This window comes from Camelus ferus, chromosome 1, assembly GCF_009834535.1.
Source record: "Camelus ferus isolate YT-003-E chromosome 1, BCGSAC_Cfer_1.0, whole genome shotgun sequence".
Classification (NCBI taxonomy): domain Eukaryota; kingdom Metazoa; phylum Chordata; class Mammalia; order Artiodactyla; family Camelidae; genus Camelus; species Camelus ferus.
Window position 1 is genome coordinate 67,881,927 of NC_045696.1, and position 20,290 is coordinate 67,902,216.

General features: G+C 40.6%; 1 protein-coding gene across 8 annotated transcripts in view; it reads right to left on the reverse strand.

Annotated features, from left to right (window-relative positions):
- LPP (LIM domain containing preferred translocation partner in lipoma) overlaps window positions 1-20,290 on the reverse strand; it is a 629,562-nt gene that overhangs the window by 406,868 nt on the left and 202,404 nt on the right. For all 8 annotated transcript variants that reach the window (XM_032482352.1, XM_032482344.1, XM_032482364.1 and 5 more), the window contains one exon: window positions 13,227-13,427. In XM_032482352.1, the coding sequence (XP_032338243.1) occupies window positions 13,227-13,419 (193 nt within the window). In that variant the 5' untranslated portion in view covers window positions 13,420-13,427. The remainder of the gene's footprint in view (window positions 1-13,226; window positions 13,428-20,290) is intronic.

Sequence of the window (20,290 nt, forward strand, 5' to 3'; positions counted from 1 at the left end):
TGCCATAAGAACACCACAAATGAGCCAGGGCGGGAAGGCAACAGGGGATTTTCTACAGTCATTAATTGCGATATTACCACTATTATCATTATATAACACAGTAGCATACAGGGAGTATCAAATGGCGTCCTTTCCAAAGAGACTCTGGCCAACTGGGTTAGGCAATAGCCTCCTTGAATCAAAACCTATTGCTCCTTGAGGCGTGCAGAGCTGCCTTGATTAAACGCAGCAGCAGGCTCCAGTGGAAGGGACGAGTCTTCTTTTTATGAAGGGAGGTAGACTAGAGTAATTGCCAGATGTTTGCAATTTTAGCTATAAAAAGATGGCTGCTTTCCATTCCTGAGTATGTTAAATCTTTTTTTTTTTCTTTCGACCCAAGCTATTGTGGTTCACTAAAATAGGCCACTGCACTGATGAATCATCATTCAAAACTGCAATAATGGAAGCAGAACAAATATGACATTTTAAATTCACATATAAGAGAAATAAGTAAAAATGCAGGGGCAATAGTTATGTACTAGGCACCAGAAAGTATACTGCACTAAAAAGAACTCAAGAATCCCCTCTTGACTCTTTTCTACCTGTAGGATTGGGGACAAGCAGTCTCATCACAGAACCTCCAACTCCTCAACTATCAAATGGGTATGAATACCTCCGCGTGGCCTCCCTCTCAGAGGACAGAACCCACGCCCTATCCATCTCCATGCCTCAGCTTACATATGTACCGCCTGGAGGAGGTGTGCAAATAGATATGAACATGTTTCAAAACCATACACCATGATAGAATTGTGCGTACATACTGTACATTGTATTGTACATTCACTGTATTTTCTAGTATAATTATTAGAACCCCCTCTGCCATCACCACCAAACACTAATTTCTCTTTAGAGAGAATGTCGCCTACATTTGGCAAGAGGAAGATGAAAACCTGGCTTTTATTTAAGCAGTATTAATATAACTGGCTTGGGAGACTGGTGACCTCTTAGGCAAGGGATGTTATCTTTCTTAATGAGTGAGTTAAGCACCTCTTTGAGGGTTTGATGACATACGGACCCTTTCTCTGAAATAGACATACACATGGACCAAGTTTAAACGCAATTTCAGGAGACTGGCTAAATTCCAAGTATGAATCCCAGAGATGAATAGAACCCAAGATAAAATTCCTAAGCAAATTAATTAATTATTTTTTTCTGTGAAGATATAATTAATAACATCTCTAAAATCTCTCTGCCTCATTTGATAATTTGGAAAACAAAAGATTTTAAAAATTAATAAAAATCACTGGTTTACTTACACAACTTGCTTTATATAAAGTTCACTTACATTATTATCTGTAATACTAGTTCAATAGTAAAAGTGCTCCTTCTTAAAAAGATACCATAAATATGACTATTATTTTTCTTCCATATTGACACAATCCAAGTAAAGTCTCTCTCTGAGAAAGATGTTTTGCAAACACAAAAAAGGACATATCATCCACATCATAATTCCAGCAGGAATAAGACAAGCCGGTCCTAAAATGTCAACTAGCGAAACGTTACCATAGAACAAAAAAGGGTAAAACCAGGGTTATTTTCAGAAGTGCCCAGAAAGAGTTATATTTGGATAATTAAGATTAAAAATTTATCTATTAAAAAACTATGGGTTATTACCCTCAGGGTTAATGTTCACACTTTGATTTTAATTAACAATACAGTAACATTAATGGTGGCAGCTTCTACTGACTTAACCATTATTTTGTGCCACATACTATACCAATTTATTCACTTAACTTTGAAAACAACTCTTTGAGATACACGTATCTCTATTTTAGATGTTAGAACATATTGAGAGAGGGGAGGGTATAGCTCAGGTGGTAGAGCACGTGCTTAGCATGCACAAGGTCCTCAGTGCAATCCTCAGTATCTCCATTTAAAAAACAAAAATGAACAAAAAAAAACCAAAACAACAACCACATTGAGAGAGCTTCAGTAGCTACTTAACCTAGGTAGCCCAAGTTCCTAGAGAAGTCAGGGGTAAAATTAAAATTCAAACCCAGATCTGTATGATGTTAGAGTCTACGTGTTTAACCACTGCCTCCCCCTCTTGTCCTGCCGATCCTGTCCTGGCCCCGAGTAAACTCTTCTTTCCAAACCCTTTGAGAAGTTAACCATAAAGCCACTTCACAAACAGAATTTATAGCTTTATATTGTTAGTTACCTAATCATTTTCATATGTCAGGGTTCTGATGCAAATATAAACTGCTTAAGGGCTAACATGTGTTTTTACTATTTTCCTATCTATTATGGAGCTCTGTTCAATAAAAATGGCATGAGATGCATATGAATTGGGCCTGGTAGGGGAACAGAAGTAAATGCGGAGGGTGAGACACGAAAACGTAAACTCAATCTACCGGGAACCACGCTGGGTGGGTATGTATGACACCTCAAATGGTGATATTTCTAGATACACATCATATAACTTGGAGATTTCTTTCCCAATAAATAACTTTTACAAAGGAAGCACTTAAAAATCCACAGTCATTATAATATAGAAACAGACCAATAGCAAAAATATCAGCAAATTTAAATGTCATTTTAATTTCACTTAATGCAAACAAAACTGCCAGTGATATTCAACAAGTCTAAGCAAGATGACATAATTCATCAGAATTAATGGATATTTCAAATAGTTATTCCAAAGGCTCTCTGAAATAACATCTTCTTGGTAATGATTTAAAGAGATTACTCTGACTGTTTTATACTTTCGTACATTATCCCATACACATCCATGCACAGGTGATTCTAAGTAATTTCCACATGCTATTTGGACAAATTTAATTTCCAGACAGCTCTGAATGATAATGATCAGGAAAAGTAATGGTGAGAATTTTTTTCCTCTTTTAATAAAAAATAGTAATAGCATTAACATGAGATGCAATGGAATACCAAGGAAAAGCTCTGAAACTCCGGTGATGTTAGGAAGCAAAGATTCAAATCCCAGCTCTGCCCTGCGCTGGCTGTTTCACTTTGTATTATATTCTCTGTAGATCGAGGGTGATGATCCCTGTCCTTTTTAGTGTAACTGAAAAGATTAGGTGAACAGTAAGGCAGAGTAGACTTCAGATGAAATGATTAATACATCCATTTAAAAGTTTTTCACATCCTTACAACAACGTTCTGCCACAGAAATTGTTTTACTGATAGCAATTATTAGTAAACTGTTTGCTAATAAACAATTATTATACAGTAGTTACCATATATTACTGATGCTTCACTTACAGGAAAATACTCAAATTTGGTCAAATGTGGCTTCTACATTTATAAGCTTCACCATCGGTCCTCTGAATCTCAGATTTTTAATTTGACTCTAGGAACCTTAATAATATAGGAACTATAATAACTTTATAGGATATGGTGGTGATTAGATTAGATATTATGTGGGAAAGTACTTCGAAATCTATTTTCACACACACACAAAGTTGCAAGCTATAATGAATATTTCTTAATAAAGCCCTTCTTTCACTGCTTTTCACTGCTTCCTATTTTCCCAGGATCACCCCAAAAAACAGCTAAACCAGAACAGGAAAAAAGTTTTTTTTTAGTTGGCTCACATCTCACATTCTTAAAGACGCATGTTTGACTAGGTAAAAAGGCTGCTTTGACTTAGTTTGGAGAGAATTCTAAAAGAGAATTGGTTTTTTCCCCCCTGCTTTTTTGTCTTAGCATCTGTACATATGGAAACATTTCATTCTCAAGCACGGTAGACACTTGAAGTGGCATAATCCTTCTGCCCAGGACCATCAGGATGGTACCTCTCGCCCATGCTGTGTGTAATAAGATCGGTAGGTGTGCTCTTGTTTCTTGGTGCTTCCCTTCGTAGCTACCCAACTTCCTGGAGCTATTCCTAGAGCTATGTGTTAAAGCACACTAGATGTTGAGTCTGCTCAGAGTGAAGTTAGTTTGCTCATATTGCAAAGCTCCCAAAAGCCCAGATGCACTGCCTTAGGACGTCAGCAAAGAGCTGCTAGTATTACAAGGGTCAGAACGGGCACCTTTCTCTGCTTTCACACATGCCGTTCCCTTTGCTTGGCGTGTCATGTTGTCCACTGCCCTTTTCTGCCCAGCTTACCACTAACTCACTCTCCAAGACTTCGCTCAGATGTCCCCTCTGTGAAACTTTCCCCAATTCCTCCTACAACACATCCCTCATACTCTTTTATGGTACTTAATTTGCAGAACGCAACCTCATGGGTATATGGTGGCTATTACATGTCTAGCAGACCATTTATTCTGTTTGAAAACAGCAACATACAAAACAACACACAGGATGGATAACAAAGAGAGAATGCTAGCAGGCCAAAGTGCTAGGAGGCTCGAGGTGTCACACGTCAGAGACCTGTGCTCCTCTGTCCCTAATGCTGTTGTCAGCAGTCCTGTCCCTGGATACTGTAAAATCAAGGAAGGGTGATAAAAATATAATACCATAATTTTTTTTTCTTTTACAGCTCCTGGGGTCATTCATTGTTCCAAGGTATGATTTCTTTAAAAGGTGTATTTGCCCAAAGGCTTAGGTGCTGGATTTATTTTTGTAATATCCATAATGAATCCATTTATAGACGATTTACATAGGCCTGTCATGACCCAAAATCGGCTGGGATTTCAGGCATCGCTACCTGAAGTTATACAATACCAAGTGCTCTATGAGCAGAAGCTTGGGCATTACTGAGGCATTCTAGAAGAATCTTTCTTTTTTTATTTACATCTTCTGTTTTTGGACTCATTAAAATTCTTTGGGACAATATATGCAGGAAATTGGTATTTATGATGAAAGCATGGAGCGGAAAGGACAGCAGCCTGAAGGATGATTGGAGTCCCTGAATCTCTATGTTGTTCATATGATAAAAGATGCGTAAGACTTCAATAGCCACTATCATTAATTAAGGAGAGAGCCTGTATCCACAGGGCCTGGAGAAGGTTCAAGGGTGTTAAAACACTGGCCCCTGGAGTTACTGAAATAAACAAATGGTTCCCAAACTTTGGCTGAGCATCAATCAGAAATATTGAGAGAGCTGTAGTTTATTTTGTTTTAATGCAGATTTCTGGGGCACATTCCCTGAGATTCTGATTCTGTAGGACTGATATGAGGCCCAGGGATTTTTGTGAGTGAGTGTGTGTGTGTGTGTGTGTGTGTGTGTGTGTGTGTTTAATGTTCCCCAAGTTTTTCTGATGTCTGGCCAGTTTTGAAAACCACTGGTCTAAATCACTGTTATAACAGTGATCTTCAAAGCATGGTGCATATAAGACAACACCTTGCAAAGGAGAAGAAAACAGTTAAGAAATCAATATGTATGTATGTATCTTATTGTTATTAAGCTTTTTATTTTGAAATATAGACACAGAAAATTGTAAAAATAGTATAAAGATCCCGGCACCACTTACCCAGCTTCTCCCAGTGGTAACATCTGATATGGATATAATACACTTTAAAGTAAGGAAAACCGACGGTTTCCTTAGTGTTAACCAGACCTTTTTCAGTTTTCACCATATTTTAACCTGCATTCATTTGTGTGTATATATAGGTCTATGCAATTTTAGCCAATGTATAAACTCCTGTAACCACCACCATAACTGAGATACAGAACTCTTCCCCCACCTCAGAAAGACTCCTGTTGCTTTTTCTTGGTATGAACACCCATTCCCTGCCCCCTCCATCCCCCTTTCTGTCCCCAACTACCACTAATCTGTTCTCCATCTCTTGAGTTTTGCCATCTCAAGAATATCTTATAAATGGAATCATACAGTATATGTAATCTTTCAAGATTGATTTTTCTTTTTTCATTAGGCATAATGCCCTTGAGATCAATCCAGGCTGTTTCATGTATCAACAGATCACTACCTTTTATTAATGAGTAGTACTATGCCATTGTATGGGTGTACCAGAGTCTGCTTAAACGTATACCCACCGAAAGACATTTTTCCAGCATTTTGCCATTATGGAAAAAGCTGCCATGAACATTCATGTACAGGGTTCTTTTGGTGAACATAACTCTTCACATCTAGATTCAATGCCTAGGGGTTCAACTGCTTGATCATATGGTTATACACCTTTACTTTGGTTAACAGAAAAAAAAAAAAGGTACTAAAAAGTTTTCCAGAGTGGTTATACCATTTTACACATAACTATCAGCAATATATGAGAGCTCCAGCTTCTCCACATCTTTGCCAGAATATGATACAATTTTTTACTTTAGCTGTTCTAATAGATGGGTGGTGATATCTTATTGTTGTTCTATATTTATTTTTATTCTAGAAAAAGAAATTAAGCTGTGTTCAGATTTCAAATATGGGGTGAAAATTGTATTACACATTCATATAATTTACAAATGAAGATGATTAAAGAGCATCTCACCACTCAATAGTGCATTATTCACAGTTTTTGGAGTCAGATATGGATGTGGACTCCACCACCTCATCAAGGAGTTCACCTCAGCAGTTAATTAAGCTGATAGGTTACAAAATAAACAAGATTCTGTCAACAACACATGAATTATTTTTGTTCTAAAACATCTAAGCCACCCTGCGCACACGTATTAATTCTATCACTATAGATTCTAAACAAGTCACCTACAATACTTTGTTGACACAGAACTGTGACAATCTTGGAAGGAGTAGACAGAACCCAGGGTCAGCCTCACCACATACTGTTCTGTAACACTGAACAAGCCATCTGACCTCTCTGAGCCTTTAAAACCGAGGTAATAACTCCTGCTTGTACTCAGCCAATTCTGATTTGTTATTTACAGCATTTCTAAAGCAAAGGCCGTACACCTCCTAGAAATGTATTAGGGAACTAACTTCCTTACCAAAGAAATGAAGGCATTGTATTAGATAATTGTTAAGATTCACCTGGTTCAAAAATCTTATTTTATATATATATATATAAATATATATTTTATTTTATATTTTATATAATATATGAATATATTTTTATATTTTATACATTTATATCTTATATTTTTATTTTATATATATGATATATATGTATATAAACTACCAAGGTACTGTGATTCCTATCAGTGTTATTAGAAGTTAATACTGTTTATCAGTATTGCTAAATACCTTTATTAGTAATCATTAGTAATTATTAGTAATTATTACATTTGTATTACTACACATTTATTATTTTTATAGTACCAGTATTATAATTTAGAATAATTGCTAGTAACTGTGTATAAAATTATGAAATGTACTTATTAAGTAAATACTTTTATAATTTTATCAATATTACTTCATATTAATAAAAACAACTAGTTATTTTAATTATAGCAAGAAGTATACTCCATGAGGGCAGAAAGCAATCTCTGTTTCGCTCATTACTTCAGAGTGCCTTGTACAAAATCTGTTTTAAGCAAATGTTTGTGGAATAAGTATGCAATAGTAATTTCTAGTTATCAGGTATTTTATGCTTTATAAAACATGTTTACAGTGTTCTATTTCACCAGCGAGTTGTATAAATTAAGAAAATGTGGAAAAGAAAATTGTGATGCCCAAGATCAAGTGGTGAAACTGGGGTTTGAAAGTAAATGCCCTGACCACCAAGTCTGCACCAAACCTTGGCTCTTCTAAGTATCAATAAGGCCTATAAATATTTAGGAAGATCTGATTCCATCCAAAGAATTACAAGTTATTTTCTCCTCAGGAAGATGCTATGTAAAGATCAAACTAATATAGTTATTACCTGACCCTTTAATGAGTGAACAGCTTGTCCATTTTCCTCCCTGAGGCTCTGAAAATTAAAACTCATGCACTGCACTGCACAGTGATAGAGGAGGCCCGAGACGCTTACCCTGAACGGGAAAAGGGACACGCCAGTCAAACTTGGGTCTCAGCAGAGTTCCTGATATTTCAGTGAGTTTGCGATCACCTACAACGATTCCCTCTCCATAGGATGGATTAATAACCTCAGGTAGCAGATCTAGTTAAAAATGTGCAGGCTTAGGAACCTGGCTGCACAGAATTCATTTCACCTATTCTGATCTGACCCAATGAGTCCAGGTAAAGCACTGTAGGCAAAGCTGGAAAACAATGGTTTTGTTTGTATTACATAGACGTGTACAAGTTTGTGAAAAGAGCAACCATTTTGAAATTAATTTCAAAGAAGAACCATGCCGTAATAAAGTAGTGGAATTAGAACAGGTGAGGGTGTCTAGCCCAATCTCCGATAGATGGAGCCCTTTAAATCAGCGAGAACCCCAGGGACAAAGACTAGAGCTTAGCTCTACAGTTTTACTAGCATGCAATTACTGGATAAGGTATTCCACTTCTGGTAGTCCACCACTCCGCACAATGGCCATGACACCTGTTTCACCTGACTCAGAGAGCTACAGCAGGAAGTCTCTTTTCAGAATTAAATGACAATGAAAATGGAAGTGCCAGATAAACCATAAGGCAGCATACAGATAAGAAGAATTCTCCTGAAAGGGTTACCTTGAATTTGTACCCTACGGATTCACTTTTTAAGAAAAATCTTACATTAAAAGTATCTCTTAAAAGAAACTTCAGACATTGGAGAAAGTCAATTCTAGACCACAAGACAACCCTAAGTTTACAAACTTGCAAAATTTACAAATCATTCTGTATGATAATCTATTATAATATGGTTATGAAATATTATCAAATTTCATGCAGCCAAATAATTGAAAGAGAAAGGGGCCGGGGGGGGGGGGGTGGAGTGGAGTTTCCATTTGCCAAAGTTGTAACAATAGGAAAATTTCAAAACAATTTTAAAGAAATAATGTGTTAGTAAACTCAGAAAGCTCACTGACTTTGGTATCTACTGGACAGTAAAAGAAAGATCTGCCATCAAGGCCTAAGGCTTTGGGATTTTTCTTTTTCTTTCTTTTTTTTTTTTTTCCAAATCTGAAGCAGAGAGGGGACTCAGATTATAGGATAAAGAACACCATTGGCTAGTACTTTAAAGACCAGAAGAAAAATCACATCATCTTATTGCACTCATCAGCCTAGAACAGAAGGTGATGAGACAAAACCATACATACACACCAACATCATTCCATAAAAAATGACAAAGACACTCAACATGGTAAAAAAACAAAGCAGTAAAAATATACATGGGCTCATAAGGATACAGTACAGGACAGAAAAAAGGATTTGGAAGTGCAGGGGCATTCCAAAACACACAAGTTGTTGAAAAAAAAATTTGATGAAAAATGAGAATAATTGTAGTGAAATAAAAGGACCCTAAGGCCTAAGGAGCTACTAACAGGGGAAAAAAAGCACACCCCACTTAAAATGTGCCAAAGCCCTGCAGAGAAAGTTATTAGCAGAATGCTTTATAAAAGAAAATTGTAACACATGGTATCACATAAATGTAAGTCGTTGTGGAAAACACGTGGGTACTTTTCCTATTTTCACAGTCAGAATTTAAAAACGAGAAAGCAAACCCCAGAGATTAAAGACATAATACCTATATTATGGTGAGAAATGTAAGCGCTAACTTCAGGGTAGCAGTGGTTAAACAAATCCTGGGCTAAAAGCTCAAGGAATGGGCAGAGGCAGTAAAAGTAATTCAAACACATACGCTGCGCTGCAGAACCATACAATCTAGCAAGTCGATGAGAAGCTCTAATCTGTGTTGCTGTGGTTTAACTGTCACTGTAAACATCACTGAGGACCTACTGTGTGTCAGGTGTCCTGCTGGATGCTGTCTGGAGTGAAGGCATGACTCAGGCAGCCCCTGCCTCCAAAAGGTCCAAGTCTACAGAAGGAGACAGGTGCATAAGCAAGTAAATCTACTAGAGCTGGTTGTGAAGGGGATGGTATGAGATGAATGGAGGTTATGAGGTGTGGCAACATCCTCACTAGACTGTAACACAAGGTCCTGGATAACCTGGGACTCAGAGGGGACCCGAGGTCCAGTGCCCACTTGACCACGAGCAGGCCGTGCATCTCCAAGCAAATCACTCACACAGTCTGCACAGCACTTCTCACCTTTACACCAGAAAAGGGTGGACTGCATGATTTCCATCAGTTCTAATGCTCTGTCTTTGTGGCTGAGGTTCCTGGAAGCCAGGCTCTGAATTAAGCTATGAATATAAAGACTTGATGGGCTAGAAATTGAAGGCAAGTGTGTACGAGAGGCCAAGAATAGCGTGAGCTGAGGCACGAGATCTTAGCATCATCAACTCACCCTGTAAATAAAAACTGTGTTACCTACTACCTGGGGATTTCACTAATGGTACAGAACATTCTAAATGGGCCAAAAAAAAAAAAAAAAAGAAAAAGAAAATAGATATAAACTTCAGAAATGTATAAAAAATTAAACAGAAAGTAACATGAATTATAAAAACATTGAGAGCAACAGAGGATGCAGTAACATTTAAACTAAATATAAAGTAAGCAAATCTTACACCTCTAACAAATACCGCGTCATAATATATAGCAGATGAAGAGACAGAGCTACATTTTAAAAAGTCTGAATATCCATGAAACTTTACCCATGTTTGTCTTTAAAATGTATATATGCAAGGGAAGTTTCTTCCTTCACGTATTCAAAAAAGGTTATATTAAAAGAGAGAAAGGGATTGGCAGAATTGCAAGAAAGAATCAACTTCAGAAATTAAATGAGACTGAGTTGCTTCGAATGAGGATGCCACATTCCAAACTGTTTATTGCAAGAGAAGAATTACTGAGCAGTGCACTCACCCATCCAGACATCCGCCACCCATCCAAATATATATACACATAAGAACATACAGACATACATTTGACCACACACAATCATTCCTACTAAAAACACAGTAGCATAATAAGAGCCAAGAGGAACAGAAGGATGAGTGAGAAACCATGTCTTGTTGCTTAAATGGGGAAACAAAGCTTACATTCTTATAAGGAAGTAGGGAAGTATCACCATCATATGGGGCCACATATGCCATGAAGACAGGGACCAGCAGGACAGCACGCTGAGTGAGGACGGCAGCCTCACTTCGGAAACCTAGTCACAAAACCAGAGAGCATGTCACCTCTCTTCTCTGAGCCTCCATTACTTTATGTGAAAACAAAAGCAGTTCTTAGGGTTAGAGGAGGAGGTATTAAAATGACAATGGAAAAACAGAGTGCCTCCCATGGGATGTGTAGTCACAAGCGGCAGAGTAAGAGCAGGAGGAACATCAAAAGAAGTAGAAGCGTGATAGAATAAGGTGCTCGTGGAAACCCAGGGAAGGGAGCGGTCACCTCTGATCTGGGCCATGTCTGGACACTGGGGAAGGCGACACAAGCAGGGTTTTGATAGGTGACAAAAGGGTGTGGGCGGCAAGTTAAGAAAGAACAAAGAGTTGAGCAAAGAGCTGCAGAGGATCAAAGAGGGCGCCAGCGTCCCCAGAGAACACACCAGGCAGTGGGAGAGCCCTGCGTGGTGCGGTGAAGAGGATGGGGCATCTTAATGCCGGAGGAGTCAGCCAGGGGCCAACCCACCACACAGTTCGTAGCACTCGGAGCGCAGGGGCCTGAAGGGCGACCATGGTCTGCTTCTCTCCTCCCTCTTACACAAGCCCTGCCCCACCCTGACCCTCAGGTGTGCACCGACTGTCACACCCACTAAGCCTTCCTCACACGTCTGCCTCCTTAGGACACTCTGCCCTCATTCCCTTCATGTTAGAGAAAGTCCATCTTAGCTCTCCCCAAAAATGGGGAGACAACGTAACAATCCCCTAGTAAGGAGACCAGGGAGACACAGAGAAAACAGATGAGAAAGCCAACAATGGCTCCTCTTGTCTTGTTTAGAGGGGCTCTCTCCCACATCACAGCCTTGAGTCCCGCGATCGCTAAAGAACAGCAAGGCAAAGGAAACCAGTTCTGCCAAGCCCCTGACTAAACTGCAGCGGTGCGGGCTCCCACGAGGCCAGCGAAGCTGCAGGGACCCACGTGGAGCTGCGCAGAGCCACGGGCCGCATGGACTGCTCTCCCAGAGCAGCCTGGCAGGCTTGTCCTCGCTCTCTCCAGACAAAGCAGACCCCAGGTCCACAGCCACAGCTCAGGGCGGCATGCCGACACCTGACCTCCTCCCAACCACCTGCCTAAGGGTCCAGCCACCTGACACGAACTACACATCTGGACTAGGCCTCGGACATCAGTCCTAAAATACTAATAGACTGGAGACGTGTTCACTGTGGGTGGGGAGAGGACTAGAAAGAAAAGAGAGAGACTGAACTGTATCACAGAATGTGAAACAGTCGCATGCAAAATCGCTGAAACAAACGCACGAATGTCATCCAAGGAGTAAGAGACATCTTGGAGAGGGTGAGGTGATTGTTTTAAAAAGTAGGATGGGGGAGAAAATAGAGAGAGGGGGGCTGAATCTTCTTTCACCACCTCTTCTCTCTCAGCAACCAGAAGGCTAACGACCTACTGACAGCTGTAAGTCAGTGTTTCACGGGTTTGGATGAGCTGCCGGCACTGATAGGTAAAAATATGGAGCCTCTTCAACCAGAGTACAGCACTCTTCATGCTGCCTGTGGGGTCCACCGTGTGGCTGTGCCCATGCAGATACACCGGGTGTGCTGAGATCACGGAGATCCTCAAATCCCCCTTGATGTAAAATGTACCACCACTACTAAGCCCCTAAAACTAGGCTTCACTCAAAGTTCTCTGTGTTTCAACACACAGAGCCCTGCAGACGACTTTATCCTACAGTAGCCTACGAGTGGAAAAGTAACCAGAGAAGGCAGCACAACTCTGGGTGCCTTACTCGGTTTGCTTCGTATGGGTTTCCCATCAGACCACTGCTTGGCAGCATTTGGGGACCCTCGTCCAATGGCAGTGGGGGGGGGGGTGGTAGACACTTCTACAAGACAGTGGGACAGGGATGGAGGATACAGCAGTAGAAGGGCACTGAGCTACGAATGGAGAGAGGGGGGTTCTAGGTTTAGCTCTGGCCCCAACTCACCATAGTCACATAACCCCTGAGAGGTCTCAGTCTCTTTATACCTAAAAGAAGAGTTGCCTAGACAGTTACTAGGTGTTCTTCCAACTTTGAGAATCTATACTTTTTGACAACCACACTGCAAATTCTTGAGCTACCTTTCCCCGACACAACCAACCACTTTTATCACGTTGTACTACAATATAATAGTACACATCACTTTTGTTACGCAAGTTGTATATAAATCTCTTTTATTATATTGAACTCTCCCAGCGGGGGCACCCAGCTCCGCAACCCTCACACTCACCTTCACCACCAGGTTGCTTGTATGGGTTGTACTTGGGCTTTGGAGCAACGACTGGGGCAAACTTCTTGGGTGGCTGCTGGGTGGACACTGAAATGCTCGGGGTCCCAAAGGAATGGGTGGTCTCCATCCGTGCAGGCACATGGCCCAAGGGCTCAGCAGTGCTTTTGGGTGGCAGCCAAGATGGGTGCGACATTGTGCAATCTAGAATTAAAAAGGAATAAACACGGTTGTTTTTGAAGTAAGACGAAAAAATGAAGGCAACATACTTCACATCGTTGTTACCTCTTCTTTATCCATACTTAATGAAACCTTGAAAAGCACTCTGATAACAGGAAGCGAGAAGATGAAGGAAGGAAGAAGGAGGAAAGTTATGAAAAACCTACCTTAACTGGAGGAAAAGAAAAATTGAACACTCCCTTCAACCAACCTTGAATACGTCTCTCCCCACAGTTAGCAAATAGCTGCCCTAGCATTATTCAGGAAACAGATATGAGTAAGAAGTCGTCCCCAACCTAAAGAAGCTTCTATGGTAGGAGAACCTTATATCAGCAAGGTTGGCAGAAAGCTTCAATTTTATTAATAATCTATTAAAATGATTCCCACATCAATATATAAAAGGGTGATAAGTTACCCAAGGGAGGTGGTATTATCTAAATGAGGTCAAAAGTAAATAAAAGTGTTTCTGGAATGTAGAAAAAGATAAGGTCACTTCTTGCTCGGAGCAGAACTAAGACCTCATTAATGAGGCGACCGTCAGACCGAGCCTTGAGTACTGAGCACAGGTCGGGCCTGAACAACGTTGGCAACGTTGCATGCGCAGAAGAGTACCCAGCACTCAAGTTGAGTGTGGCTGGAGGGGGAATACAGAAAAGGAGCAAGCAAAAGAACTAAAAATGGGGGTGGGGGGGGTGGGGGGAGTGCAACCAAAGAACAGCTTTGTGCACAAGCTTGAGGAGTTTGGATTGAGTTCTGCAGGCATTAAGAAACCACCAAAAGCTTCTTCTTGAAATAACGACACAGTAAGTGCATGGCAGGACACTTTACAACATCCCTCTGGCAGGAGCAGTGCTGCTCCTCACCAAGGAGCACTGGAAACTGGGGGGAGAGGACACTGCCACAACACCTGGGATGATTACTGGTATTCAGTGCCCAGGGGCTAAAATTCAACCCCTATAATGCACAGGGCATCCCACAGGACACCCATCAGGAGCTATTTTAGCTGATATCATACTGGACCCTTAGGAAAATCTGAACTAGGAGGGGGATGAATGATCCAACCCAGATGCTGTTCTACTCAGATTAAAATACACTCTGTGAGGAAAATAAAATGACATCTTGTATCAGGGTAACCCAACCACCCCTCCAGACAGCCTGCAGGCTAGGGCCGAGCCTCAAAGACTGCCGCTCAGGAGGGCTCTCCAAGTCTGATTGCAAGAGCTCTCCAACGCAGGGAGGCCCGGAAGGCTCCCTCACCCACTCCCAGCCCCAAATCCACCCAGTAATTTATTAATTGAACTGAATTAATTGAGAGGGCTCCATGATTACCTCCAGATGTCTGTAACGACAAAGAGAACTGGAAACGCAGGAGAAAATAAAGTCCTTGGCACATGGCAGGGCCACGGAAGGAGGGGGTGAAGGGGGAGAGATGGGGCCCAGTGTTGCCTGGGTAGCACTAGGCCACACCAGGAGGGTGACGTGCCCTTGACAGCCCCGCTTCCTTCATCTGATGCACCAGCTGCCTCCACTCCTTGTCCTCCTGAACTCAAGTTTTGTAACAACCAGTGAGATAACAACATTAAACTATTTCATATACTGTCAACTGCTAAGCAAAGTGAGCAGAGAAGAACTGTTGGAGGTGTAGGTTTCTCAATGAAAGAGGATGACAGGAATCAGTGAGGAAGACTCTAAATTAGGAATCAGAAGGGTTCTGTCACCTAAGCCAGTGGTGACACTGGCTTTTCACTCTGGTCACAGGGCCTTTTTTTCCTCTTCCTTCCCCGTACCTTGTAGACACCTGGTCAACTGAGACTTTTTTGGAAGCATGGGGACTGTATTTTATACAGCCTTAAACCCATATGGAAAAATAACCATGAATCTGGTTAACTTCTGGTTCTTAAAACTGGCTGCACATTAAGAATTCTTTGAGTTTTTTTAAATCAATATCAAAAACAAGCCCATCTCTCAAGGCTGAGAATCAGCAACTTTGGTTTTATTTGCTTGCTTGAACCTCAGTCTTCTAAGAAAGGGATAAAGTGTCTGTCCGACTGTCAACACGACTCAGGTGAGTATCAGTGGAGAGCAAGTAGGATGAAATAAACACTTGGAAATGTGAATGCACCACGCACGTTTGTAGTGGAAATTTTATTGGTAGATTTTTTAAATGGGTTAGTATTATCCTTGCAAATTTTCCATAAATCTTAAGTTATTCCAAAATAGAAACATTAAAAATGGGTTAATATAGGATACAGTGACTTCTAAAGCAAAGAGGCACATTTCCAGAGCAATCTCACATTGCCAATCGACTGTAGAATCCTGGCCTTTTCAGAAATTCCATACATATAAAGGAACAGGAAACTTCCGGGAAAGTATGAAAAATGAAAACTTATGCATCCATATGCAAAGCATAGCCTCTATTGTATTTTCAGCTACCCCCAGCACCATATATTACCCCTGCGACACTGCACTCGCCCTGCAGGCAACTCCAGTGACATCTCCAGCATGTGCTAGGGTGTGGCCAAGAATCTGTCCCATTTGACCTTAGCACCATCTTTTCATACCATTCCTCTATATGTTAACAATGACCCAGTGACACCATTCCCAGGATTTACAAGGAAATTCGATGCCCCTGAATCTCTGCTCATGCTGTGCCCACCATCTACAATGCCATATACCTCCCTTCACTTTCTACCAGATCCCACTTTTCTTTTACCTTGACCCAGCTCAAATGACTGATGCTGTGAACATTTCCCTAACTCTCTCCAAAAAGAGTAGCTTAACTCCCAGGCTCTTCTAGTACTTGTTCCATACTAACAGTCCACACGTAAGCTAGGTATTCACCTGCTTATCTGCCCCAATAAACTGGAAGTTCCTAAGTGCTCTCACTATACCAGCACAGTGCCTGGCAAGGAGGCCCTCAGAGAAATATGTTACGCATGAATGCGTGAATGAATAAATGTTGATCTCCTTGGTTACTCTTCCCTTTCTCGAATCTGTGTTATCTCCCTTCTTAGCATCCATTGACACTATCATCTCTTTTTCCCCTCTCTTAATTTAGGGGTGAACTGAATCACGTTCATAGACTTCCAGGTATTGAACCATCTTTGAAGTCCTAGAAATTAATCCTACTCGGTCACAGTTGTAATGTTTCGGTAAATGGATGAATTAAATATGCTCATTTATATAAAGTTTTTGTACATATACTCATTGGTGAAGATCATTAGTGGTTTTTTCTCCACTTGTTTTACTTATCATTGTTAGGTTTTGATATGGCAGTTCTGCATCCTTTTCTAATGTTTGGATTAGTTTAATGATGAGATTAGAACTATCTGAACTTAAAAGGTTTATCAGAATTCTGTGGAAAGCCACCCAGGTATGTGACTTTAATAACAGAGCTAAATTGTATTTCCAACAACTTCTACAATAATTGTAGCAGTTTTATACTTCTTTTGAGATCATTTTTCAGTATTTATATTCTGCTGGAAATTCATCCATTTCCTCTAGGTTTTACTTCTATTCCCTTCATCCAAGCTAAAATTTAAAATGATGTCTCATCTACTATGTATTATTTGGATCCTGAGCATCAATTCCCACTAATCCTTAAAGGCAAAATTCACATTCTCCATCCTCCAGTTCAAGTTATGTACCCTTTAACCACACTTCCACAGCACCCGGAACACTGCTGTCATTACACTCATCACATGTCACTCTGTCTCTCTGCTTGCCTATCACAAAATAAACTCTTAAATTCTTGAGAGCAGAAGTAATTATCATTCTCTAATCAGGGCCCAAAACATGATATGCACTCAATAAAAATGTTTGTTATTCATTCATTATTTATTCATTCACTCATTTATTCATTTATTCCTAGCACTGGAACTCAAGATGAAGCAAAGTCTCATCCTGTACTCAGATAAATCAGATTGTCATCCTGTATTCAAGGAATATAAAGCTTATCTGAGGAAGACGCATTTCTTCTATGTAAAAAGAGAGTAACACACGGTATACCCCTACCCCCAACAACAACAACAAAACACCAACTGCGATTCGTCGCAGGATCCCACCACGGGGGTTGTCATTCGCAAGGACTCTGAAGGCTGGCTGGCTCTGGAGGATAAATGGAACAAGCAACAAGGATCATGCCTAAAAATACTGTGAACTGAAGGGAGTAGCAAAGCATTTCTGTGGGACAGGGAGCAGGCCAGTTGTATCGAAATGAGGGACTCAAGAAAATACTGGGGGAAGAGATTGGGAAGATTAAATGAGCTTTACTTTTTAAAGGCCTTATACAGAGAAGTAAGAAGCTAGAACTTTTATCTTTGAACCAGGAATCTAACAGGAGTGAAAACTCTACGTAAGAAAAACAAATCCATGCAAGATGGACCCAAGGAAGGTGATAAATGCAGCTGAACAGACAGAGAGTCCCTGCGACCCCAGTTCCAGTTGCAGCTTTGACAGTGTGACCTTTAACAAGAGAGGATACTCATTTGCAGAATGAATGCAAAGTCCCCATCGGCTCTAATATTCTGTAGCACTTTCCTTCCTTGTAATCTTAATTACAACCCTTCATTTTGATAAATGTGTTTGAGAAAACCTTACAAGTTTAGTGAACGGACAAACTAGAACATTTCCCTGGGGTTTCTCAACTTCTCAGAAAGAGACCCATTGTAAACACAAAGATAAGCACTGGTGAGAGCTAGTTTTGCTGGATCAAAACTTACCCTGCTCTTACTTCCTCTGGTTCTAGATTGGTTTCACTCTAAGCTTATAATCATCATGAAAGCAAGAAGTGAAAGGGAAGATCTCCACAGGGGCTCTGAAAATGCACAAACACCATCAGAAGAGAGGAAAACAAGAGAAGTGGCCCTCAGCTAAGCAAGATGCCTACAACCGAAGCAAGTTAAAGAGCTGGGGCTCCCGAACCGCTGGTCTTTCAGGAACTGTCATCAGATGCAAAGCAATTAAGAAGAACCTAAGAGGTTTCACTTTTTGCCACTCTGTCACTCTTCTGTCTTCTCCTACTAGCTGTTCAGTGGGTACAAGAAAGCTACAGGCTGAATAGAAACAGCAAGTGTTTTCTGACGACTAACTGTACGCCGAGCAATTTTCTAATGGCCATGTAATTATCCTGACTATTATATGGGGTAGGGTTACCATTCTCCACGTTTAGCAGATCCAGAAAGCAAGGCTGTAAGAATTAAACAAGTTGCTCAAAGCTGAACAAATAGCAGAGCTGAAGCCTGAGCACAAGTCTTTGACCCCAAATCCTTGGTCTTCACCATGGTACTACTAGCTATCTGGAGGAAAAAGGAAAACATCACAATCCAAAGAAAGTTATCACTGAGAAACAGCAGATTTTGCTTTTATCTCCATTCCCAGCTTCTGGTTCCTTCCTGCCATAATGTCTTCTCTATTTCTTTCCGTCAAATCTTGCTATCATGACCCTGATGATCACACACTGATGAATCCAAAAGTCTGGCCAACCTGATGTGGCACAACAAAACGCAAACAACTGCAAAAGGCCATATAATGACCAAGACCCTTTCTCCACAGGTGGGAAAACTTAGGGCTACAGAGAAAGTGACATGTAATACTAAAAAAAGCTACCAAGCTCCTCTAAAGATAGCATGTGAGTGACAAATCACTGCCATCCACAAAAATAGAATGAACTAGTGTTTGCTCCAGTTTTGCTTTTCTAAAATCAATATCATACTCTTTAAATATTTACACAGATCACCAAAATTTAAAAACAACCAACCATTGCATGGTATTATCTAACACCAAGTATGATGAGCTTAAAAAAGGGATTTTCAAAACTGCACACTAGATTCATCAGGAAATCTTTATGTCCGTATCTTGATTAAAGGGTTGCGAATAATTGACTTAGAACGTTTATATTAATCTTTAAATCATGTTGCATTAGTCCTTAAATCTCCCTTGGCAATTAACTCAAGGCCTGGCTCTTGGTCAATGTTTGCTGAATAAATGAACGATATTGAAGGAAGAGACGGGTGTTAACATCACTATTTTATTGGCAGAAGAACTGAGAGGCCACGGGGCTTTGTGACTTAAACATCAGAAGTAGCCGACAGCCAACTACAGTTTAGGATTCCTGTTCCATAGCGACATTTTCTCCACTTAAACAAGCAATTAAGATTTAAATAACACTTTCCTCTACCTTCGGAGATTTTTCACTATCTTCCCTCTTTATATAAAAGTCAGTGTCTTCCTAGAATTTCAAAACTGCTTTCCTAAGGGTCTATTAAAATGGTACACTGTGCTGTCCTCCCTAAGCTAGGGCTAATTACCCTTTTCTGCAACTTGGTCCTCAGCTGGAGGATGCCTGACCTTCTGAATTCACACGCAGCTTCCAGTCTTAGCTATGCCATGAGTTCACAGTGCCACCTTTGCTCTCTCTGGGATCATGGTGTCCTCCTTCAAAAATGATGCAGCGGATTATTAGATGAATATTAACAGCGACTCTACTCACAAAGTCACCTGTCCAAGGAAGGCCCTGACTGCAGAGCTGGACAGAAACAAGCAGAAGTCGGCCACAGAGCCAAGTCATCTGTAACTCTCCTCTTAGCTCATCAATGAGAAAGCATGGTCCCCTTTTTTTCCCTTCTTTCTGTGTCACCCTTTCCTCTGACTCCTCGATCCTCCCCATTGTGGGAGGGAATCTTAGATTGATCTCAGAGATTACCAAGGTATCAATCAAGATTTATTATGTGCAAGTAAATAAGTACTTTTGGCAAACCTTTTCCAACCGGTGGAGGTAAGACCATAGCAGTGTAATTACGAAGCAGATATGCTGTGGCGTGTGATGGAAGCGTGGGAAGACAATGTTC